Genomic DNA, 25,598 nt, shown 5'->3' with positions numbered 1-25,598 from the left:
TTACAAAGGCAAAAAGTGAACTGAATAAATGTGTTCAGTTAATGAGGAATGCGATGTAGATGGGGGGTGTGCAGGTTGTGGGAAGAAGAAACAGAAGGAAAAGCGTATCTGCGGAACACAAGAGTTTGAGGGGAAGCAGGGAGCCGGGAGAACTATTTAAGAGTGGGGAGAAAACAGAGTAAGGAAATCTAAGCCGTTAAATTGTAATGTCTCTAGCACATTGTCCTACTAGATGAAGCTTTCAATAAATGTATGGCCTGACAGAAAACAACATTCATAAAACATCCAGGAAAGAAACATCAGCCTATATTCAAACAGAGATGAGGGTAGGTGGAGTCATTTTCTTATCCAATTGATTCTACAAAGATAAATGTAGCTAAAGGATAGTCCACCGAAAGAGAGCTGGAGATCCAATACTCAGAGCCAACATTAAGCAGCTCCAGAAGAACCTCTTAGCGGTAAGGAGACAGTTGTTAGCTCATATAACCAAACTATGGAAAGGAACGAATGATCCGGAGACTCAAACCACATTGGCACTCTTCCTTCATATCTTTTTCTGGTCTTATTTCCTCAGTTTTCTTCTTTGGGGCACAGAATTTAGGCACCAGTTACCTTGGGTTTACATCGTTATAGCTCATGACCCAAAGTTTAAAAACCAACCAACAAAACACCAGTTCTACCTGCACCGTTCATCAGTGTGTTCTAAAATCATTAAGCGAAAGCCTTACGAGAAACTTTATAATGGAGGGGTTTTGCCAGACATTGCAAGCGTCAAGCTGGGATGCAATATGAAGTCCTCAGCCCACTAGTGAACCGCTCATGCTTAAAAAATTAAACCTCAAAAAAAATTAGCCTTTTGATCTATTAATTTTCAAGCAACGTGGAGGATAGAGAAGTTAAACATCATCTGTAAGAAATGGGCCAAATGGAAGAAGTGTGACGTTCCGCAGTGCAAATATCCACTTTCCCCACTAAATCAATGGCATGAAGACAAATGGGGAGGGGGTGACGTTAGAGAATAATTGAGGCCTAAGAGACGAGGCAACCAAACACAATGCGGGAAATGGGACTTTGCTTGGATCCTTGACAAACCAAGAATAAGACACCTTTGAAATAATCAAAGAAACTTGAATGTACAGTGAATATTAGGTGATATTAAGCAATTAACTTTTCAAAGTGTGATAATTAATGGCTGGGTGATTACCTTTTTTTTTTTAGACACCCATCAGAAAAAATTTAAGTGGGAAACGACTTGCTTTAAAAGTATGGCTCTGCCCTGGGCCTGTCTTCCGCGCACCGAAGACTTCTCGTGCACCAACTCTTCCGGTCTTACTAGGTCCTCAAAGGAGTCGCGCACTTAAGTTTCGGCCTTGGCGCCGCTCCCGACGTGCTCCGCGAACACAGCGCGAAAGCCTGAGGTCCCACAGCCCCGCCCGGAGTCCAGCCACCGGCTCCTTACCCAAGGTGCCCCGGGAACATTTGCATATCCCACCAGACAGGTAAACCCGGAGGCTCAATCGCAGCCTAGCGATCATAACAAACAACGTCCGAGCCTCGTGTGGTGGTGCCGTTGCATCAAATTCCCCTAAGCGTTCCGTGGTCGCTAGGAAGACGGGCAATTCGGTCACCCTAAGTAAGAGAGAAAACATTCTGCTGTACTTTAAATACCCGGTGGGAGGGGGGTGTTAACGTGCTCGCTTCGGCAGCACATATACTAAAATTGGAACGATACAGAGAAGATTAGCATGGCCCCTGCGCAAGGATGACACGCAAATTCGTGAAGCGTTCCATATTTTTGCACCACTGCTTCTTTGGGCGTTCTCACAACTTCGCACCTTTTGATTACCTCCGAAAAAATGTGAGTCAAAGCGCAATGTATGACATCCAATGGCAAAAATAGTATTGTTTATAAAGACATTCGTGTAAGTCAATCGCTGATAAAAATGAGATTCGGTCATATCAAGAGGCGTTTGTACTAATACTTTAACCTACATTTTTCCTTCATAAACCTTAAACGTCTTATTTAAGGTTTGATCTCCCTCAACAACACAAACTCCACAAACCCAGGTAGGTTTGACTTTGTTAACTAGAAAACTGGCACATAAATTGCTCGGTGAATCCCTCCAAATCATTTCTGATTTACTGAGTTACCAAATAATTGCTAAAATAATGGATCCTTACCAAAAGAGGTAAGCAACATTAGTGTTCATTTGTTGTGTCTACTTTTGTAACATTCTTCAGCCGTTTATAAAGACCTGAGTGCGCACTCTGCCAAGGCAGAGAGACGGTTGTCAAGCAGTGGCTACACCGGATGAGATCAATGTTGGCCGGTGCTTGCGGATCCTTAGAGCTCGAGGACCAAGTGAAAACTGGCTGAAAGCAGCAAACCCATTTGGATCTGCTTTCTGAGACCGGCTTTGTATGCCTTTACGAATCATTCAGAAATGCCGGTCTACCGAAAAAGGAACTGTGATGGGAAATTTGATCAAAAGTTCATTGCCCAAACCACCTTAATAAAAAAAGGAACTTAGATGCACGTATTACGGTCACCTGGTATTGGAAAAATCATTGATTCCTGAGAGTGTCTTGGTCTATCCGGAAAACCATACGAAAATATGGAACGCTTCACGAATTTGCGTGTCATCCTTGCGCAGGGGCCATGCTAATCTTCTCTGTATCGTTCCAATTTTAGTATATGTGCTGCCGAAGCGAGCACGTTAACACCCCCCTCCCACCGGGTATTTAAAGTACAGCAGAATGTTTTCTCTCTTACTTAGGGTGACCGAATTGCCCGTCTTCCTAGCGACCACGGAACGCTTAGGGGAATTTGATGCAACGGCACCACCACACGAGGCTCGGACGTTGTTTGTTATGATCGCTAGGCTGCGATTGAGCCTCCGGGTTTACCTGTCTGGTGGGATATGCAAATGTTCCCGGGGCACCTTGGGTAAGGAGCCGGTGGCTGGACTCCGGGCGGGGCTGTGGGACCTCAGGCTTTCTCGCTGAGTCCGGGGAGCACGCGGGGACCAGCGGCCACTGCCGAAGACCCAGTGCCGCCTGCGCTGTCAAGGTCTGGTCCAGTAGCCAACTCGTGGTCCATGAGGCACCCGGGCTGGCGTGATCGAGGTAGTCCCAGCGTCCTGCCTGGAACAAACGGCCTCTCCCCAAATCGCTTAGCCTGCTGGGCTACTAGGGCTCTGGGTCCAGTACGGGTCCTCCCACCAATATACGGAATATATCACGGATATTTCGCCCGTGACACAGGTGCCTTGTGCCTGTTGCAAAAGGTATTGGCGAAATGAGCTCAGCGTTCAGCCCTTCAGAAAATTCCTCTCAGTGCCTCGCCCATTCGGTTCCGGATCATCAGCAGCACACTGTCCGTTGGGCTTAACAAACTTTGACACTAGTGTCCGCGGCCTGAGTGCATTATGCCCAGGCGCCAGCGTGATGGGGAAAGGGCTGCAGGTGCCCAGAAGAACGGCCACTCCTTGCATAGGTGTGCTTCCCCTAGGGCCTAGGGGCCAGCTTGAACTCTGGTTGCCAACTAGCTGAAACACAGAAGAACATGCTGAAGCCCACAATTTTGCCCTGAGAGGTGGATTCAAGGAATTACACCATTAGAGTTGAACTGGAGCATCATTCTTGTAGTTCCTTATACTTCCCTGCACCCTGACCCTAACCCTTTCATGATAAAAAACGCGCAGGACAGACCTACTTGCGAGAAATACCGCACCGTTAGTATTCAAGAATATGATTTTAACTGCAAAAGTCATACCGCTCAAGTCAAAGCCTTGTGCTTTGTGAAATGAGGGCCAAAGGTGAAAGAAAGCCTCTGGTATTGCGGTGGTTGCCCTACTCTAAATATTGAAGGAAAGTAAAGAGCGTAGGTTAGCTTAGCCTGCTTAGGATGGTACCTTTAATAAGGAATACGGTATATTTATAGCATAAGTGCAGTTTTGCTTTTTTGTTTTTCTCCATTTGGTCATCCTACCTCTCTCCAAAACTATGGCACAATACTTAGGAACCTGTGAAAAACAAATAATTTTGAGAAGTTTTTAAATTAGTACACAATTTTATGATGAGCAAGAAGAAAGTAGTGTGAAACCATATGAGTTTCTGGTATATGAAGACAAAAATAGAAGAGGAACAGAAAGACTACAGGGATTATTGCTAAACCTATCTATGTTTGTGGTTATAATTCTCTTTCAACATTTTGAAAAGTATAAAAACACTGTGTTCTCCCCCTACCCCAAGGAAAAAATTAAGCAAAAATCATACACCTATTTAGTAAATTGTCCAATCACAAGTAAAGTCTGCTTTGATGTATTTCTTGTAATGGCCTATCTTTCCAATAAACTATTACTGCTTTCAGGGCTATTAATAAATTGATATTCAATTTTATGATTTGAAGAAATACATCTAAAACCCTTCATATTTTCTTTAGAAACCTTACAACCAAAGAGAATATTAAAGGATACATGGTGAAAGAAATCTATAGGTGGAAAGATGATCAGAGTTCCAGAGTCATGAACTTGATTTCTCTACTCCTTAAGTCAGGCTACACTGCTAGATGACCATGTTTAAATGCTTTATATTCTGAAAAGAGAAAAAATGTTTGCCACATACGGGGGGGGGGGGGGCGTGGAAGATTGATGAGATCATCAATCCTTGGGGGGGCGGAAATCTATATAATGGCTCTAAATTATCCAATGTGTACGGAAATAGCAAAAATTATACTTTTAGAGTCACGGCACTGCCGCACAATATGCTTAAAAAAAAACAGCAGAATTTCTCACAGGCGATTTACTTGTGAACTCTTTTAAAGCAATAAATTCTCTCTAGATCTCCAGTGTTCCTAAAATTATTTCTATTATATTGTAAAATAAATACGTATAAACGTTAAACTGCATAAACTTATTCTTATAGCTGTTATACACTAAAAACAAATTCAACTATATTAGTTTTGTGTTATATTGATTTGTTTTATAACTAACTAGAAGTCAATGTAATGCAAATTAAACTACAAGTCAATGGAATTCAAATTAACAATATTAATTTATTTCAGTAGATGATGTGTTTGGCTAAAGCTGAATCACTAATGTTGGGTTTGATAGTTGACAGATGTAACCTCAGGTTCAGTTCTATACTTAATCTGTTTCTGTGTTTTGACTAATGCAGATAATACCAATTCACACAAGTATATTCTAAAAAAACTTGACCTTTGTTTACAACTAAATTATATAAATCTTGAACATTCCTTTTTTTCATATTTTAATATCTTTGAGATCAGGACACAGCACACAGTAAATGGGAGCCAAGAGTACGAAATAAGGTCGTTTAGTAAAGTCAGGCTTCATACTTATACACTCTGCCAATGAGCAATTCTTGAATGCCAATATATTACTTGATGATTCTGTAAAGCTGTATTATTTATTTCAACATGGAGTTAGAGTTATAGTGTAATTGAAATTGGCACTAAATATATAATCAAATATTGTTGAAGTTTGAAAGTAGAGAAGATGTTCTGAAATTAGTTTTAAATTCTAGACACATTTTAAAAACTTTTTAAAAAAGATTTTATGTATTTCTACAGATGGGAATGGGGGGAGGAAAAAGGAGAGAAACACCAGCATGTGGTTGCTTTTCAAGCACCCTCTACTGGGGACCTGGTCCTCAACCGAGGCACGTGCTTTAACTAGGAATTGAACTGGCGACCATTTGATTTGCAGTCTGGTGCTCAATTCACTAAGCCACACTAGCCAGGGCTAAACTTTTTTTTAAAGTTTCATCCCTAAGCTCAGACTGTTGAAGATAAAGAAGGAACTAGAGTTCTTTCTTTATATAGTGTTTTCTATAAATAGTGTTTTTTTTATATATATTCATATATTTTCTGGGCTATATAAAATCCATAACATGAAATTTCATCTGATTCTTTGAACAGCTTTCTCATTTTCAAGAAAGAGATTTTCTTTAATTTATGACTTCTCTGATATATACTGGGAGCTGATTGGAAGGCCTTTCCCACAGTCAGTGCATATGGTGAGTCAAGTATGACTGCTCTGGTCATATTCAAAGGACCTTCCTACACACACACACACACACACACACACACACACACACACACAGAGTTTTTCTCCTTTGTGAATCTGCTGATGTGGTTGCGGTATTTCCCAGAGCAATTACCACAGTCAGTACATTCATAAGGTTTCTCTCTAGTATAGGTTCTCTGATGTATATTTAAACATGTTTATTCATGAAGACCCTCTCTTAATTAATAAAAACAGGGTTTTTAAAACAAATTTTATTGTTGTTCAAATACATTTGTCTCCATTTTCCCCCCACCCCAGTCATCCCCACCTACCACCCTTGATCCTACCCACCTTTGGCTTTGTCCATGGGTCCTTTATGCATGTTCCATGACAACCGTTTCCCCCTTCTCCCCCCATTATCCCCTTCCACCTCCCCTCTGGTTACTGTCAGGTTTTTTTTTTATTTCAGTGTCTCTGGTTATATTTTGATTTTTTTTGTTGTTGTTATTGTTGTTGTTGTTGCTTAGGTTCCACTTACAGGTGAGATCATATGGTATTTGTCTTTCACTGCCTGTCTTATTTCATTTAGCATAATGCTCTCTAGTTCCATCCATGCTGTTGCAAATGATAGGAGTTCCTTCTTTCTACTGCGCAGTATTCCATTGAGTAAATGTACCAATTTTTTGGTCCACTCATTTACTGTTAGACACTTATGTTACTTCCAGCTCTTGGCTATGGTAAATTGTGCGACTATGAACATTGGGGCGCATAGGTTCTTTTGAACTGGTGTTTCAGGATCCTTAGGGTATAATCCCAGCACTGGAATTGCCAGACCTAAAGACAGTTCCATTTTTAGTTTTGTGAGGAAATTCCATACTGTTTTCCACAGTGGCTGCACAAGTCTGCAGTCCCACAAACAGTGCAGCAGGTGTCCCTTTTCTCCACAACCTCACCAGCACTTATTGTTTGTTGATTTGTTTATGATGGCTATTCTGACTGGTGTGAAGTGGTATCTCATTGTGGTTTTAATTTGCATCTCTCTGATGGCTAGTGATGGGCACTCTTTCATATGTCTTTAGGCCCTCTGTATGTCCTCCTTGGAGAAAAATCTATTCAGGTCTTTGCCCATTTTTTAATTGTTTTTCTTTTTTTTTTTTGTCTTCCTGGTGTTGAGTCATGTGAGTTCTTTACATATTTTGGAGATCAATTTCTTGTCTGAGGTATCATTGGCAAATATATCTTCCTATATATTTGGTTCCCTTTTCATTTTGCTGATGTTTTCTTTAGTCATGCACAGCTTTTTATTTTGCTGAAGTCCCATTTGTTTATTCTTTCCTTTATGTCTCTTGCTCTAGTAGACATATTAGTGAAAATAGTGCTGTATGGAATATCTGAGACTTTCCTGCCTATGTTCTCCTCTAGAACTTTTCTGGTGTTGCAACTTATATTTAAGTCTTTTATCCATCTTGAGTTGATTTTTATAGATGGTGTAAGTTCATGGTTTTTGGAGTTTCATTTTTTTGTCCAAAAGTTATGAGTTACAGCGAAGGCAGTCCTGAGAGGGAAGTTCATAGTAATACAGGCCTGCCTAAAAAAGATAGAAACATTTCAAATAAACACCCTAACCCTACAACTACAAGAACTGGAGGAATAACAACAAACAAAGCCTAGAGTAAGTAGAAGGAAGAAAATAACCAAGATCAGAGCAGAATTAAATGACACAGAGACTAAAGGAACAATTCTAACAATCAATAAATCCAGAAGCTGATTTCTTTAAAAAGATAAACAAAATTGACAGGACTTTAAGCAGACTCATTAAGAAAAAAAGAGAGAGGACCACACAAAAAAAGTCAGAAATGAAACGACAGATTACAACAGCTACCACAGAAATACAAAGGATTGTAAGAAATTATTACAAACAACTATCTGCCAAGAAATTTTAAAACCTGGGTGAAATAGACAAATTTCTAGGAAAATAAAATTTTTAAAAGCTGAATAAAAAAGAAGAAGAAAGCCAGAACATACCAATAGCAGCTGATGAAATTGAAGCAGTAATCAAAATACTCATGGCACACAAAAACCTCAAACCAGACAGTATCACAGGAGAATTTTACAAAGCATTTAAGGAAGAACTAACTCCTATCCTTCACAGACTATTCCAAAAAACCCAAGAAGATGGAAGACTCCCAAACTTTTTATGAAGCCAGCATCATCATAATCCTTAAAACAGATAAAGACACAACAAAGAAAGAAAACTACAGGACAATATTGCTGATGAACATAGACACTAAAATCCTCAACAAAATATTGGCAAAACTGCATCCAGCAATATGTTAAAAAGATCATAACCATGATCAAGTAGGATTCATCCCAGGTTGCAAGGATGGTACAATATTTGCAAATCAATAAATGTAATACTTCACATAAACAAAAGACAAAAATCACATGATCATATCAATAGATGCAGAAAAAGCATTTGATAAGGTACAGTGCCCATTTATGATAAAAACACTCAGCAAAGTGGGAACAGAGAGAGCATTCCTCAACATAATAAAAGCCATATATGAGAGACCTACAGCCACCATCATACTCAATGGCCAAAAACTAGAAGCTTTCCCACGAAGATCAGGAGCAAAACAGGAATGCCCACTTTCACCACTTCTATTTGACATAGTATTGAAAATCCCAGCCACAGCAATCAGACAAGAAAAAAAAAAAGGCATCCAAATTGGAAAAGAGGAAACAAAATTGTCATTGTTTGCAGATGACATGATAGTGTACATAGATAATCCTATAAACTCCACCAAAAATCTACTCAAGCTAATAAGTGAATTTGGCAAAATGGTGAGATACAAAGTCAATATTCAGAAATTGAAGGCATTTTTGTACACCAACAATGAAATATCAGAAACTGAAATCAGGAAAAATATCCCATTTGACATAGCAACAAGAAAAACAAAATACCTAGGAATAAACCTAACCAAGGAGGTAAAAGACCTGTACTCAGAAAACTCTGCAACACTGAAGAAAGAAATTAAGCAAGACACAAACAAATGGAAGCATGTACCATGTTCATGGATGGGAAGAATTAACACCATCAAAATGTACATACTACCCAAAACAATTTATAGATTCAATGCAATCCCTAGTAAAACATCAATGACATATTTCACAGATTTAGAACAAACATTTCAAAAATGTATATGGAAATATAAATGACCCCGAATAGCCACAGCAATTTTGAGAAAGAAGAACAAAGTAGGAGGGATCAGAATTCCTGCCATCAAACTATATTACAAGGCCACTGTAATCAAAACAGTTGGGTACTGGCATAAGAACAGACACATAGATCAATGGAACAGAATAGAGAGCCCAGAAATAAACCCAAGTCTCTACAGTCAATTAATATTTGACAAAGGGCACAGAAGCATAAAAATAGAGTGAAAATAGCCTCTTCAACAAATGATGTTGGGAGATCTAGACACCTACATGCAAAATAATACAAATAGTTTTTCACTCCAGTGAGTTTTCTGATATATAGGGTGCAGCACAAATAATGCCCCCTTTTTATTACAGTCTTTTATTATCAAATCATAAGCATGTAATTCTGTAACATAATAATATCACACTCAAGCAAACCATATGACACTTTTAGGTGAAATGTTTCAAATTAAAACTATAAATTATTACACCCATATTATTACCCTACCAACCACATTCAAGCAGGTCTTGCTTCTGCTGGACCCTGTATATGGAGATTGAATCTAGCACTTGTGTTTTCCTACTCAGTACATATGTATGGTTTCCGTTTCACTGTGAATATTCTGATACACTTGGAGTTGTGACTTGGAAGTGTACACATTCACGAAGTACCTCCCCATTATAAACTATAATGTGCAATTGTACTTGTTATTTATTGCTGCATAAATTACCCTCAAACCCAGCAGATGAAAAAAACGCTTATCACATTTCTGAGGGATAAGAATCTGGGAATAGCTTAGCTGGGTATGTAGGCTGGTTCAGGTTCTCTGGTGTTTTTTCATTCAAGGTGCCAGCTGGGGAAGATGAAGCAGCTTCCATGCTCATTCAAATAATTATTGGTAGACCTTAGTTCCTCTGTTGCTAATCAGACTTCAGTTCCTCACCCATGTGAGACTTTCCATAGGGCCATTCACAGTATGAAAATTTGCTTCCCTCAGAGCAAGAGATCATAGATATAGTGGATGCCCAAAAGGAAAAACCAGTCTTATAATTTAGTCTTGGATCTAACATACCATCACTTCTGCTGTTTGCAGTTGGTCATACAAGACCAATCTTGGTAAAAATGAAGTAGACCACGCAAAAAATGTGAATACCTGGAGCCAGTACCATTGGGGGCCATCTTGGAGGCTGACTACCATTCAATAAGCAAGTTTGACCTATGGTTGATGGCCTTTAACACTTTCTCTTCAGTATGAAATTCTGGTGTCCGCTGAGTTGAAACTTTTGGGTGAAGGCTTATCCATGGGCACTGCATTCAAATGGCTTCTTGCTGTGTGAATATTCTGAACCTCAATCAATACTAACTTAGAGGTGAAAGCCTTTTCAAATTCAGTACAGCTACAGGTCTCTCTCCAGTGTGAGCATTACAGTGTACAAGGATAAGTGATCTTTTGGTGAATGCCTCCCCACACCTGATGCATGAATAAGATTTCTCTCTTAAATGCAGATATTCACTAAGGTGGAGCTTGAATGAATTTTCAAGTTATATTGTTTCTCTCCAGTACTAATTCTCTGATGTACAAATGTGTCTTTCCAGATTAAGGCCTGTTCACATTATTACACATACAGTTTCTCTTGTAGATGAATTCTTCAAAGGAACCTGAATACTGACTGGTAAGTGAAGTCTTTCCTACTTTATCCACCTTAGCCATTACGTTTTCAACTTTACTTTCCACAGTAGCCTATAGGTGACTTGACTGTTTCAACCAGAGCTGCTGGAAGAGGCAGGCTAGTCTCAACAATGATCTCACAGCCTCTACTTCAGTGATCCCGAGCTCCTGGGCCATGGACCCGTATCTGACGGTGGCCTATTAGGAACAAAGCTGCACAGCAGGAGGTGAGCGGCAAGTGAGCGAGTGAAGTTTCATCTGTATTTATGGCCCCTCCCCATCTCTCGCATTACCCCTGAGCTCCGCCTCCTGTCAGATCACTGGCAATGTTAGATACTCATAGGAGCACGAACCCTACTGTGAACTGCGCATGTGAGGGATCTAGGTGGTGACCCCCAGTGAAAATCTAATGCCTGATATCTGAGGTAGAGCTCAGGTGGTGATGCTATCTCACGCTAGCACTGGGGAGTGGCTGTAAATAGCAGAGAGGTTTGACTGCACAGAGACCATAATAAATCAATTGCTTGCATATTCATATCAAAACTCTATCAGTGAGTGGTGACAATTAAGCTGCATCTGGTGGCAGGCTTCATAGTGGCAAGTGAGTTGATGTACTTCAATTGTGCAGCTGTGTCTGTTCGTAGGCTTTAAGTCAGAATTTGACACTTATGTTAGCCCACATGTGACCCACCCTTTATTTACCATTTCTGTCCACACTTCTTTCCCGCACTGTGCCCTTGTCTAAGTCACAGTTTCAGTAAGCCCACAAACTAACCCTAGCCAAAATGAGTAAAAAACAAGCGTCACTGGAGAGCTTCTTGGAAAAGGGGGAAAGCCCCAATGATACGACAGTAGAAGACTCTAAGACTGCAAACAAAAAGCTGCATTTAAAAGAAAATACCAAGACTCTGACTTTAAGTTACGGGTTCACTTCAAGAGGTGATTCACATTCTCCAAGCCTGCTTTTTGTAATATGTGGTGACCATCTAACCAATGAAGCCATGAAACTTCAAAACTGCTTCACCTCATGGAGACCATGCATCCTGCATTAAAATATAGACCTTTTAGCCCTGGCTGTCGTAGCTCAGTGGATTGAGCGCGGGCTGCAAACCAGTGTCACAGGTTCAATTCTCAGACAGGGTACATGCCTGGATTGCAGGCCATAACCCCCAGCAACCGCACATTGATGTTTCTCTCTCTCTCCCTCCCTTCCCTCTCTAAAAATAAATAAATAACATCTTTAAAAAATATATAGACCTTTGGAGTTAAAAAAAAAAGTGACCAAGAACAGAAGCAATTACTGAAGGCCACCACTTCATCAAATGTGTCTGCACTGAGAGCATCATTCTTAGTGGCTAGTAGCATTGCTAAAGCTAAAAAGCCCTTTACTGTTGGTGAAGAGTTGATACTGACTGTTGCTAAGGACATTTGTTGTGAACTTTCAGGAGGCTGCAGTTCAAAAGGTGGCATGCATTCCTTTTTCAGCTAGCACCATAACTACATGAACTAATGAATAGCAAAGGATATTGTAGCACAATTGTTAGAGGAGTTATAAATTACTATGATACACAATCCAGGTTGATGAGTCTACCGATGTTGACAAGGAAAAGGCAAAAATGCTTGTTTTTGTGTGATATATTTTTCAGGAGGATGAGCATGAAGATATGTTACATGCACTTTTGTTACCAATGCCACAGTTGAACTATTCAAGTCTTGGAATGATTACATATCAGGAAAACTGAATCAGTCATTTTGTGTTGGTATATGCATGGATGGAGTGGCTGCCATGACTGGATGGCTTTCTGGTTTCACTACTCAGGTCAAAGAGGTCGCTTCTGAATGTGAGTCTATACTGTGTTATCCATAGAGAAACATTGGCTAGCCAAAAAAATGTCACCTGAACTTAATGTTTTGTAGGATGTGATTAAAGTTATCAACCACATTAAAGTACATGCCCTTAATTCACATTTGTGCACAGCTCTGTGAAATGGACAGAGCACATACTTCTCTGAGCACACAGTCAGAAGTGAGGTGACTTTCTAAAGACAGATCACTGGCCAGAGTTTTTGAGTTATAAGAGCTGTTCCAGACATTTCTTTTAGAAAATGTCACCAAAGACTATACTTTCAGGGATCATTTCTATAGTTTGTTACTAGAAAATAGTTTGTTACTAGAAAATATAGTTTGTTACTATAGTTTGTTACTGGCAGCACATTTCAGTGATATAGGATGGGTCACAAAACTTACTTGTGTGACTCAACCTGATCAATGAACTCAATCTGTCATCTCCTGGGAGAATGACAACTGTGCTCAAGTTGGCAGATCAAGGGGCTGTATTTAAAGCCAAACTGGAAATATGGGGGTGACAAGTGAACACTGGGATTTTTTACCTGTTTCATACATTAGCAAAGATTTTGAAAGGCACTGAACCAAGGCTGTTTCTCCCTGCTGGTGCATGATCATCTATCTCAGCTTTCAAGAGTTTGAGCATTACTGCCCAAACACAAAAGACCATTGAATTGGAAAGGAATGGATCTGTGACCCATTTGTGAATAAGCCAGGTGAATCAACTTTGTCCGTGCTAGAAGAGGATCAACTGTTGAGCTTGCAAATGACAGTGGCCTAAAATTATGTTTGAGACAACTTCAAATCTCCCTACATTTTAGATTAAAGGTGGAATATCCTAAGACTGCCACAAAAGCAGTGAAAAGCCTACTTCCATTTCCAACATCCTATCTTTTGTGAAGAAGAGTTTTCTGCAGTGACAGCAACCAAAATGAGATTACCAAGTAGATTGGACATAAGCAACACACTTCTTGCTGTCGCTGTCTCCCATCACCCCTAGATGGGACCGTGTAGTTACAGGGAAACAAGCTCAGGGCTCCCACTGAATCTGCATTATGGTGAGCTGTATCATTGTTTCATTAGGTATTACAATGCAGTAATAGAAATAAAGTGAACAGTAAATGTAATGTGCTTGAATCTTCACAAAGCCACCCGCCCCAACCCGTCTGTGGAAAAATCATCTTCTTTGACACCAGCCTGATGCCAAAAATGTTGGGGACCACTACACTACTTGCTTTTACCTGAGATATTCAAAACTCCAAATCTTACGGATCTTAGAGGGAACTTAAGATTTAATGCTCAGAGTCCCTCAGGAATGAAACTGTTGGAACTCTCAATGACCACAGTAGTTAAATTGTCTGAGAACCACTTCAGCATTCCTTAGTGTTTACAATATTTACTGAAGGCCTGCTGGTGACCAAGTACCTTAGCTTTTGTCTGGAGCCATCTTTATACCACCAGAACCTTTTCATTTGCATTTTCCCCCACTTCAGCACTTTGAAGATGTCATTCCATCAGTCTTCTGTCCTTGATCACTTCTATCGAGGCGACTTTAGTCTTATTGGTGCTCAACTGAAAGTAATGTGCCTGACTTCCAACCAAGACGGAGGCATAGGTAGACACTGTGCCTCCTTGCACAACCAAAGGGATAACAAATTTAAAAACAAAAAAACACCAGAACTGCCAGAAAAACAAACTGTATGGAAGTCTGACAATCAGGAGTTAAAGAACAAACATTCATCCAGAGTGGTGGGAGGGGTGGAGATGGGCAGCCAGGGGAGGACTCACAGCAAGGCAGCAGCTGGTGCAGCAGGTGAGGTGGCGGCTGTGGAGAGGGCAAGGCTGGCAGAGCAATGGGTCCCACATTTGCATGCAGACGAAGTGGGAGGAACAACTGAGAGTGAGACAGACTGTGAAACCCAGGGTCTCAGCGTGGGAAAATAAAGCCTCAAACCTCTGACTGAAAAAATCTGTTAAGTTTGTGGCGTTGAAACTCCCAGCCTCATAGTTTGTTAGAGACCCACAGGGTCTGTAACACAGGGTCCTAGAATGTACACAAACCCACCCACCTGAGAATCAGCACCAGAAGGGCCCAATTTGCTTGTGGGTAGCTGCAGAAGTAACTGAAAGCTGGCAGAGAGCGGAGCAAGTGGCATTGTTCCCTCTCAGACTCCTCTCCCACTGATAGCATCACAATGCAGCCAGGTGGGTTGCCCCATCCTGGTAAACACCTAAGGCTCTGCCACTTATGACATAACAGGCTCACCGAGAGGAAAAAAAAATGGCCCACATGACAGATCAAAGCTCTAGAAAAACTAAGCAACAAAGAGGTATCCAACCTATCAAATGCACATCCTGGTAATCAGGATGCTCACAGAAATGGTTGAGTATGGATACAAAATAGAGGAAAAAATGAAGGCTATGAAAAGTAAAATAAAGGAAAAGGTACAGAGAACTAACAGTGATGGAAGGAAACCAGGACTCAAATCAATATTTTGGAGCAGAAGGAAGAAACATTCAACCAGAACTGAATGAAGGAACAAAAATTCAAAAGAATTAGGAGAGGCTTAGGAACCTCCAGGACAACTTAGGAGTTACCTACAAAGAAGTTCCCATAAAACTAACAGCTGACTTCTCAAAAGAAACCTTGTAGGCAAGAAGCTGAAAAGAAGTATTCCAAGTCATGAAAAGCAAGGACCTATATCCAAGAAGACTCTATCCAGCAAAGCTATCATTTAGAATGGAAGGGCAGATAAAATGCTTCCCAGATAAGATCAAGTTAAAGGAGTTCATTATCAGTAAGCCCTTATTACATGAAATGTAAAAGGGACTCATCTAAGAAAAATAAGATCAATAATATGAACAGTAAAATGACAACAAAACTCACAACTATCAACAACTGACCCTAAAAATAAAAACTAGAACAGGAACAAAATCACAGAAATGGAGATGACATGGAGGGTTATCAGCAGGGGAGTGGGAGGGGGAGAGGGGGAAAAGGTACAAGGAATAAGTAGCATAAATGGTAGGTAGAAAATAGGCAGGGGGGTTAAAAATAGTATAATATAGAAGCTAAGGAACTTGTATGACCCACGGACATCAACTAAAGGGAGGGAATGCAGCTGGGAGGGTGTGTGCAGAGCGGAGGGGAATAAGGGTGGGGGGGAATGGGACAACTGTAATAGCATAGTTAATAAAATTTATTTTAAAAAGCGATGTCTTTTCCGTCTTCGATTTTCAGCATTTTTGCCATGGGCACATAAAGTGTAGTTTTTAACATTTAGCTCTGAAATTGCCTGAGCTTTAGTCTGTGGGCTCTTACCAATTTTGGAAACTTGCTGGCCATTAATTTCCAAACAGTTCCTGCTCCATTTTCTCTGACTCCAAATTATATGTTGAAAGACGTTTTAGACATACCGTTTCATTGTTATTATGTGCTAACCATCTTGTCTTCCAGTTCAGTTTTCTGGTACAATCTGTTCCCTCTTCTAGGGAGTTTTAAAAATTTATTGATTTTATAAACAAGAAAACAGAGAGGGAGACATTGATTTTGTTGTTCCACTTATTTATGCATTCACTGGTTGATTCCCCTATGTGCCCTGACAAGGGTTCAAACCTGCAACCTTGGTTTATCAGGATGTCACTCTAAACAACCAGGCTACATGGCCAAGGCCTAGGGAATTATTGTGGCTTTTTTTCGGTTCTAGAATGTCCTTTTAAAACAATAAAAATTTTTATTCAAAAACTTTACTCATCCATTTGTCAACCTTTTCAGTCATTCCCCCCCCCCCCCACATTAATCAGGATAATTTAAGAGTCATTGCCTAACTCCACAATTTAGATCTGGATCACTGAATCAACTATACTTTGTCATCCCTCCATTGTCAACTTCCTTCCATTGTCATCTGATTATTGCTTCATATAGTTAATTTTTATGTGGATATTGTGTATAAAAAAGCTGGAGGCTCCAATTCCTTCCTCTTTAGAGGGTCCCCTTTTTCTCTGTTAGGCAACATTTAATAAGTATTTGACAGACTGGTTATTTTCTCAGGGACTTTCACAAGGCCGTATTTGTCACTCTGACCCTAATCAATCATCAAAAGCACAGCTGACTTCTATTTCTCTTAACCTGGCCCTCTGCCTGGACTAAATCCAGATTACCAGACTGAGCCCAGTTTCTGCAAAGAAAATCAGAGGAAGTTTTCTGATCTTCCACTAACCGCTTAATAGTTCTGCCTTTCATGAAACCGAGTCTGTTTTAGATCTCATTTCTGTGTCACATTGGTGCCTTTTAAAATAAGGCTTTTTAAAGTTATTTTTGTGTTGCTCTATGGTATGACCTACACCTATGAAAACTGAACCTCCATGTTTGTATGGCAAATATTTAAGTGGTAGAAAAATGAAAAATGGTAACTTGGGAAAACCCAGGATGTCCAAAGTTACATTAGAATACTAAAAACATTTTTATAATAAAAATTACTCTCCTCCTCCAGTTCCTTCCCTATTCCTTTTATTATCACTTTCCCTTCTGTTTCTTTAGTAGACCCCTTTTAATCAGTTAAGGGGGAGAAGGCATTATAAACAGTTAAGTTTTGTAGAAGATATGAAAAACTGCCTTACTAACATACCTCAATCTCTGCCATGAAAATAACCTAATTTCAATTTTTATAAAATTGCTTAGTAACTATAAAGTCTACATATTGACATAGTTGAAAGTTTAAATTTGGATGCCAAGGTTTGTATGTAACACTTACCACTGAACAATTTCATTCAGAAACTCATGCAATGTATAAGCACATAACTGGGACTAAATCTGTTATTCTTGCATCTCAGCAGAAATTTTTATAGTTAACGGCTTCTGTATAGACCAATTGTTTTTTTCTTCTTTTAAATCCTAACCCATGGGTATGTTTATTAGTTTAGAGAGAGAGAGAGGGCGAGAAACACTGAAACATCAATCAGTTGTCTCCCAAATGCGGATCAAACCCACAATTTTTTTGGTGTACAGGAAGATGCTTCAACCAACTGACCCACCCAGCCAGGGCTGGAGAGCTTGATTCTTAAAAAGTTTCCAAAAGTGATCCTGATGTTTGAGAACCACTGCTATAAACAGAAAAACACACAAAAGCCTGCACATTCTTAAAACTTCTAAGGTTATTATTAGCTAAAAGAACTTGTTTACAGTGAAGACTGAATTTGTCAAGATTTGCCTCATATAAGCACTTAAATACTCTAAAAACAGTCAAAAAGATTTCAAAGGCAGAGACCTACAACACTTTGAAGAGACCATCCATTAAATAATGGTCACATTCTTCTAAATCCATTATGAACATGATTTTGATATTTTAGGGCTAGTTTAAAAATATTAATCACTTTATTAATCTGTGACAATTCATTTATTTACTACACTGATGATTAACATGTAGTATGTGGAAACAGAATTATGGTCCTGAAGAACATTACTGCTTTTTGCCATGTATAATGTACTCCCATGTATAATGCAAACCCAGGTTTTTGCCCCAAAATTTCAGAAAAAATATCCTTCATGTTCATTTTTTAATTCAATTTTTTTATACATAAAACTGATTATCATACTTCAGGGTATTATTTTGCATATGGGTTTCAGTATTGCTTTGTACAGTTACACTTTTAATGCATTAGCATATATGAAAGAATTAAAAACATTTATGTAGATATAGAATTAGTACTACCCATGTAAAATGCACACCCTTACACTTCCCTCAAAAATCTGGGCAAAAAAGTGCACATTACACACGGCAAAATACAGTACTTTAAATCATCCTTAAGAATACAAGATTGTGAAAGCAATTTTGTTCTGATGTATACATCAGTCCTATCTACCAAATGCAATGTTTTAAAGTACTAGGATCTTTTAAAACTATTAACTAATGTAGCTCTCTGCATTTAATCATTACCTACAACTAAAAGAGATGATTTTCTGTAGGAAAAAAAGTGGTAAAAATGGCAACTATCAGCATCCTTTGTAAAATTTTACTTTTACCTATCTTATTTTGAGTTAATGTATCATAAATTATTTCACATGGACAAAACTTGGAAAATTTAATTTTATGAACTGTCTAAGCCAGGAATCAGCCAATTATTTTGTAATTAAAGAACTAGATTTTAGTTTTCATTTTAAAAGCACACTGATGGTAGTGGTTTCTTCATATAAACCAAGTGTCAACAAAGATGAACAATCTGGAAATGAAATTTCCAAGAAGTAAATCTGGGAGGGTATCTTAAGATGATATTCTCTCAGATACCCAGATTTAAAAAAAAAAACCTTTTGAGTGACACATTTAAAATAACTCAAGTCCTACAAAAATACTAAAGGTAGGGATAATGTGCTTTAGGGTATTAAATATATGTTGGCTTCACTGAACAGCTACCAAGACATTTATTTCAATAAAATGAAATAAAAGAATTTAAGGAAAAGGGAAACTAAGAACTCCAAATCTAAAACTGGTATAAGATATTTTAAAAACTGCCAAGCTCTAAAAATACTAAATGATTGATTAGGACAAAATACTGTTAAAGGTCACAAGAAGATGATCTGGTGAGCAGATACATAAATAAAACTAATTCAGATGAATTAATAAAGAGATGAAAAGTAGATTAATTGCTAAAACTACATCACTTACATTAAATAACATTTAATGCAAAGCAGAAATAAATTTTAGTAAATAGGCTGTAACATTAATAAATTTTTAACTAAAAATCAGGCAAACCATTAGAACAGGAAAGCCATTATCAATTTGTTTGTAACAATTTTACTACTTGAGGCAAATAAAACTGATAGAAAATCTGCACTGTAGGAATAAACAAATATTAAATTGTTTCTTAACTACAAATGCCTCGACAAGTACTCAAAGTTCACATATTACAAGACTTAGCACTCCTTACTATGGTGAAAATGACTAAACCAGAACTGCCAGAACTGTGGTAATTCCAAGGCTTATACTTTGTATTTTAAACTTACTAATAACTGAAATTTTGACTACCTTTAAGCTTTTCCAAATTATTGCTACTGCCTACAAAATTTATATAGGACTAATTAAACACTTTAAGATTTGAACAATGTGAGAACTATGGATTCCTCCACCCCTAGGAGATAAAACTAACATCACGAGGGAAAATGCAATCACACTCATAGGATGATGAGATCCAACTAACTAGTAAATATTCCCAAAGTTCATTAATTAGTAGGTAACTGCTTTAAAGAGCTCAAGGTACTTGGACCCCCATTAATAACCCATTATCACATTATGAGATATCACATTAGTATCTCATATCCAATAGTTATCCAGTAACTGGATATTGGATACGAGCTAGTAATGCTTGCACAGCCTTCCCAACTACACACAGATGTCACTTACCATAAGAAATCAATTTTGAAGAGTAGTTCCTTCCCTTATTAAATCTAGAAAATTTTATTTTCAGACATTTGTTCAACTTGAAAAGGCTAATGAGAACTTCAGGAGTTCAAATACAATGTAATATTAAACACATCCTGTAAGTATTCAAACAAGTCAGAAATTGTTCAGCCTAAGAATTAAGGTACTTAGTTAAAACGATTAAATTCACGATAAGCATATATAAAATTTCAAGTTGAACAGACCTCACTAGATCCATAGAATCTGACAACATATGCCCATAAAGTTTGGCTTAATATTCATAAATCATGAAAACAAAAATAACTTCTTCGATATAAGCAGCTCTGCTATAAACTAAAACAGGCTTCAAAATATATCTTGTGGTTCAAAAGAATGTCTAGCTATAGCTTAAAATCCAAATCCAGGTAACATTTGAGTCTTAAAAAATGGGCAACTTTGTTTTTTCCTCAACATTTAAAAAAATGAATTCTCATCTGTATGTATACATCCAGACTGAATTTTCAATCTCCTGTCATGGTACCGTAAAAGCTCAGTAATACACCTCCCTAATAAAACTTTCATCGTACTGACATCAACTGAAATTATTTTTATTTTCCTATTTTATGCACAAAAAATTAGTTGATTTTTACCAATGAAATGGTAAAATCACAGGCAACTAACACTTAGAACTGCACAGCTTCTTAATACTTTATTCATAGCGTTCTTTATACAGAAGAAGCTTCACTAATATTTAATTTACTGAAGCATCCTGTGGGTAAAGCACAAAATGATATTAATCATAAACAAAAAACAAAGCACTTTTGACTTTCAAAATTTATATATTTGTATCCAGTTGACAAATAGCATCACAATTATTACTGTATAAAAAAACTAAAAAATCACCATGTAAAGCTAAGGCCTAAGTTCTTATTCCAATTGTTCCCTTTTGTTTAGATCTAGGAGATATTAGAAATTAAACTCCAGTACCTCAAAGAAAATGTCTACATTATTTACAAACAGTACGGAAAATAAATGCTGCTGTTCAGCTAAGTTAGCTTGCTATTACCTACAGTATTTACATTGTAAATGTTAGGGGAGAAAAAAGCACTACTAACAAATATTTCAAATAGAAATATATTGTACCTGAAATTTTGTTCTAAAATTAATTATATATCCTGTTTATTGAAAACAATTTGACTTCCAATAAATCTAATGAAAATTTGAAACTGAGTACTATGCTTCTTCACATTGCTAATCTAGATACTGTTAAGTATAATATTGTTGTAATAACTGCAAACTTAAATGAAACAATGGCAACATGTATGTAGATGGAATTTTATTTAAAATTGTAAAATATAATGCCTTAATGTTTACCCATAATTATGAGACTATCTAATATACTTTTCATCCTTTAAGAAGTCTCACATGTATGTCCCTAAATGATGAAATCTTCCAGTAACTTACCAGAAAAAGTTTAATTATATTATTCTATTCTTAGAATTTATTTTTCTAATATTTAAAAATATATCTAAACCCTTGGCAAAGCAAACACAATCAATTCAGTGTAACAGACTGAGCTTTAAACCACACTTTAATTTTCAATTAACTGTAACCTATTGGTTAGGTGAACCAAATGTAGATTTTTAAATGACTCACTATGAAGATTTTCAAATCAATTAGAGAATGCATAGAAAAGTGGAGATAAGTTTTAGGGAAGGTTTAAGGTAGTTAATGTAGAAAATGATAAATGCTAGTTTTAATAACAAAAACGATACCAAATGCACATGAAAGTTAAATTAACACAGTATAAAAGAGAATAGCTTAAATAAATTGGGATTCGCATATTACAATAGCAAAGTTATGAGCGAGTGAACTGAAGACACAAACAGTTCTGAAAATTCTCTTTTCAGCCTACTTCCAAAGAAACAGTCAGGCTATTTTCCTGTACATAGTTTTGAGCTTTGTCTATACCATATATAGTAGAAAAATAAATTCTTTAGCAACCTAGAAACAGTTTATAAAACTCTTAAAGTTTAATTTTCTTTGCCAAACATGCCAATGTTAAACTGACAGCTATAAATTAAAGCTATATAGACAACAGGTATAAGTAATATAGAACAAGTTAAGAATACTACATTTACCGGATTTTTCTTTTTTAAAAATTACTGTACTTTCTTAATTCCTGTGTGCTTTGCAATAGGAATAATAGGGACTTTGTTTTCTTAGAAAAGATAATAACATGTAGGAGTATAACACAAATAAGATAATTTATAATATACATGTACTTCAACAGCAGCCTCATTCATGTTGACATCTTGATTATGAAGTTAAAATCAGAAGTACAATACCTAGAATGTAACAGCTGGGAAAGACAACATTTATTTTAGGAAAAAAAAATGGAGCAAATCAAACTCTTAGGAGCCTGGAATCTCAAAATCATCTATTTACTATAATACACATAAGACAACCTTAAAATTGCAGTATGAATGTAGATTACAACATGGACCAAAGAATTTTCTCTTCACTACACAAAGTATCACCTAGCAATAAAAAACAGATCCTTTTTTTTCCTTTCCAGAAAAAAAAGGCATGGTTTGATAATGGACAAATTTTGAATAAAGCCTAAAAATTTACCTATGCCACCTATTCTGAATATTTTAACCATAATTTAGTGTTCTGGTGCAGCTTCACTAACAAAATGTTTAACTCCATAAGCAGCAGTCACTTATAGCAAATCTGGTACCAACATCAAAGGAAAAAACTGGTTTAAAAATGGTGCAAAAGCCACTTAAGATTTTAGTACAACATGTCACAGGAAAGAGTAAGAATACAAGTTTGCAATTATATATATACACACACTCCAAAGAGGCTGTCAGTACCCAAAGTATTTTTTTATTGCTATTATTAGCAATGGATTTTTGGATGTTTTTAAGGGCCACATAAAAATATATTCAAGGAACAGATTAAACCAAAGTCCTAGATTAAAATGTTTGGTTTAAAGAATTTTCTACAACAAATTTTGTTTATGTATGAAAAGTTATATAACCTTATATGAAAATGTCATGAAGTATTTTCTACACTATACTAAATGTATTTCCCAAGAAGGAAAAAAATTAAAATATCTAAAATATATTAGATTGAGATTATAAGACCATCATAGATCTTTTGAACATGCACCTGTTTATAGAATTAACAGTATACAAGATGTTTATTTTATTATGGACCATAAAGAAATGAGTTGGTGACAATTATCCTTTGCACAACATTATCAACTCACTTTAGCCACAAGTGTGTCCTTTGTATGTGTGTACAAGAAATATATTCTTTTACCCCTCATCATATCATCCACAGGTTGACTTAGTAGTGAAGATGAAGGTGCAGAAATGTTGAGTGTATTTTTCTTTCTTTCAAACAACATCCCGAGCATGGCATAAGTAGCCTGAAATTATAAAATACTTAACTGGGCTTTTAATTATCTACATAGACTGCTAAAATGAAAATTAGGTTGCCCAGATTAGCACATCAAATAACAAAACCAGCCATAAAGCAGGCTGAAAAGCATTAAATGTTTCATATATGTGAGTTTTTAAATCATTTAATTTCTATAGAAAAATTTTATTCACAATATAATGTGACAGAAAATGCCACAGGAATGATATACTGATTGCAATAAGGTTGCATGCAACAGCAGTTTTGTATTTTATATCTATTTTTGTTTATAAAAGTTAAACCTCTCCAGTCATGCTTACCACATGGTCTTAGATTTGTAATTTAAATGAATAAGGAATACCATACAGTTCAAAGAGAAAATGTCTCATCATTTTGAATGTGAATTATCTGTAAGAAACATGAAGTATACTACTGAACCCTGAAACATGCATGTCTAGATTTGCTTTTTGTCCATTTTCAGGCTGTCTGCAATCACTTCCTACTCATATAATACCAAGAGGATCCGTCTGTAACTGTGGTTGTATTAATTGAGGTTGCAGTGGTGGTGGTAACTGAAGCGGTACCATTGGCTCCACCAACTGTCCTGGGTTTGAAGGTGGTGGAGGAGCCACAGTATTCACAATTTCTACAATTTCTCCATTGTAAAAGAAAAACTGACACTGTTGAATGAATGTTTCAACAACAGATTGATGGATCTTAGTGGTTGACAGAAATTCTCGTTTTTCAAAATCAGGTCTCATCAAGGTTGGCCAGAAACAAATGGATAAGTTGTCTGCTGTCATTAGGTTGACTTTATTTTGTTGGCTAACCCTGAAATTATAATAGGAAAAAAACAATTAGAAAATCAATCAAAACTCATTACAATTAAAAAATCCTAGAGCTGAAATTGATCTCAGATGATTTACTTTTACCTTTTAACTTCTAATTTAAAATATTCTTCTTGTGCATTCTATGTTCAACTACATTCTGGTAACAGAAGACAGAAGAAAATCCATTCCTTATAGGAATCAAAGGTGGCCTTTAAAAATGTACCTTGGGGTTTTATAATGTATTTACAGAAACTATCTTATTTATGTGAAAAACCTTTACCTCAGGATAAAGACATATAACAGATTTTGATGAGTTTCCTGGCAATAGAAACAGAAAATTCTAATTGCATATCGAAATTACTTGAATATTGTGAGAGATAAGACAAACCATAGTATGCATCTCTTTGAACCTTAGAAAAACAGAACTCTGAGAAAAGTCGCTTTAACATATCCTTCTACCAGGAAACTTCCAACTTTCAAAACAATTAGTTGCCAGTATTCCAAAAAACAATCTTTTCAATCATTAAATATCTTGTACATTGTTAGAAATTTAATCTGAAAGCTAATAGTTCACAGAAACATTCCACCTTAAAATTAATAATTTAATATAAACATATAGAGATAAAGGTATAAATAAACATTAACCAATTTGCATCCAGTCCTCTAAATATGTAAGCACTTCTACCATCATCTATAATATGCAAGAAATATGAGGCAATTATCTTGAATTATAACTCAAAATTATTAAATTGAGAAGGAATCTTAGGTATGTTATCCAACCCTCTCATTTTATACATTAAGAAACAACCCAGTATTCAAGATAGTAGGAAAACGTTATACTTAAATGTGCACATCAAAAAATTTAAACCAAAGGAACCCCAATCCAACACAGGAGTTGCACATCTAATGTACAATATGTGCCCTAAAAACATGTGTTGTGTGGTAAAAGTTATGGCTGTTTGTTGAGATACTAATGTACAATATTTAGAATAAAATCAACCTTTTGTTAACATACAGTGAGCCCACACAGGTTTTTATACAGCGGGCAAGTGTAGATTTGGAAAACTCCTATAAAGTTGAAAGATGTCAAGAGTATGGGCCTCAGGTCTACTTGTTGAATCAAAAAGTACAAAGAAAAGGTATCCAATCAGTTAGACATGAGGGTGGCCAGGGAAGGTTTCCTTGAAGAGGTGATGTTTC

The 25,598-nt window shown here is 37.0% G+C and overlaps 1 protein-coding gene and 3 non-coding genes across 8 annotated transcripts in view; 2 read left to right on the top strand and 2 right to left on the bottom strand.

Annotated features, from left to right (window-relative positions):
* Positions 1-1,690: 1,690 nt before the first annotated feature.
* LOC123820537 lies at positions 1,691-1,797 on the top strand. The gene has a single exon (XR_006785994.1). It is a non-coding gene; the product is annotated as a U6 spliceosomal RNA (small nuclear RNA).
* An 812-nt stretch (positions 1,798-2,609) lies between these two features.
* Positions 2,610-2,716, bottom strand: LOC123820522. The gene has a single exon (XR_006785981.1). It is a non-coding gene; the product is annotated as a U6 spliceosomal RNA (small nuclear RNA).
* A 10,298-nt stretch (positions 2,717-13,014) lies between these two features.
* Positions 13,015-13,223, top strand: LOC123820536. The gene has a single exon (XR_006785993.1). It is a non-coding gene; the product is annotated as a small nucleolar RNA U3 (small nucleolar RNA).
* Positions 13,224-20,958: 7,735 nt separating this feature from the next.
* The window catches only part of ARHGAP5 (Rho GTPase activating protein 5), an 84,364-nt gene continuing 79,724 nt past the window's right edge, over positions 20,959-25,598 (bottom strand). For all 5 annotated transcript variants that reach the window (XM_045841080.1, XM_045841077.1, XM_045841076.1 and 2 more), the window contains exon 7: positions 20,959-24,399. In XM_045841080.1, the coding sequence (XP_045697036.1) occupies positions 24,072-24,399 (328 nt within the window). In that variant the 3' untranslated portion in view covers positions 20,959-24,071. The remainder of the gene's footprint in view (positions 24,400-25,598) is intronic.

This window comes from Phyllostomus hastatus, unplaced genomic scaffold, assembly GCF_019186645.2.
Source record: "Phyllostomus hastatus isolate PE091 unplaced genomic scaffold, TTU_PhHast_1.1 phas_contig_348, whole genome shotgun sequence".
NCBI classification, from domain to species: domain Eukaryota; kingdom Metazoa; phylum Chordata; class Mammalia; order Chiroptera; family Phyllostomidae; genus Phyllostomus; species Phyllostomus hastatus.
This window is presented reverse-complemented; position numbering and strand designations above follow the sequence as displayed.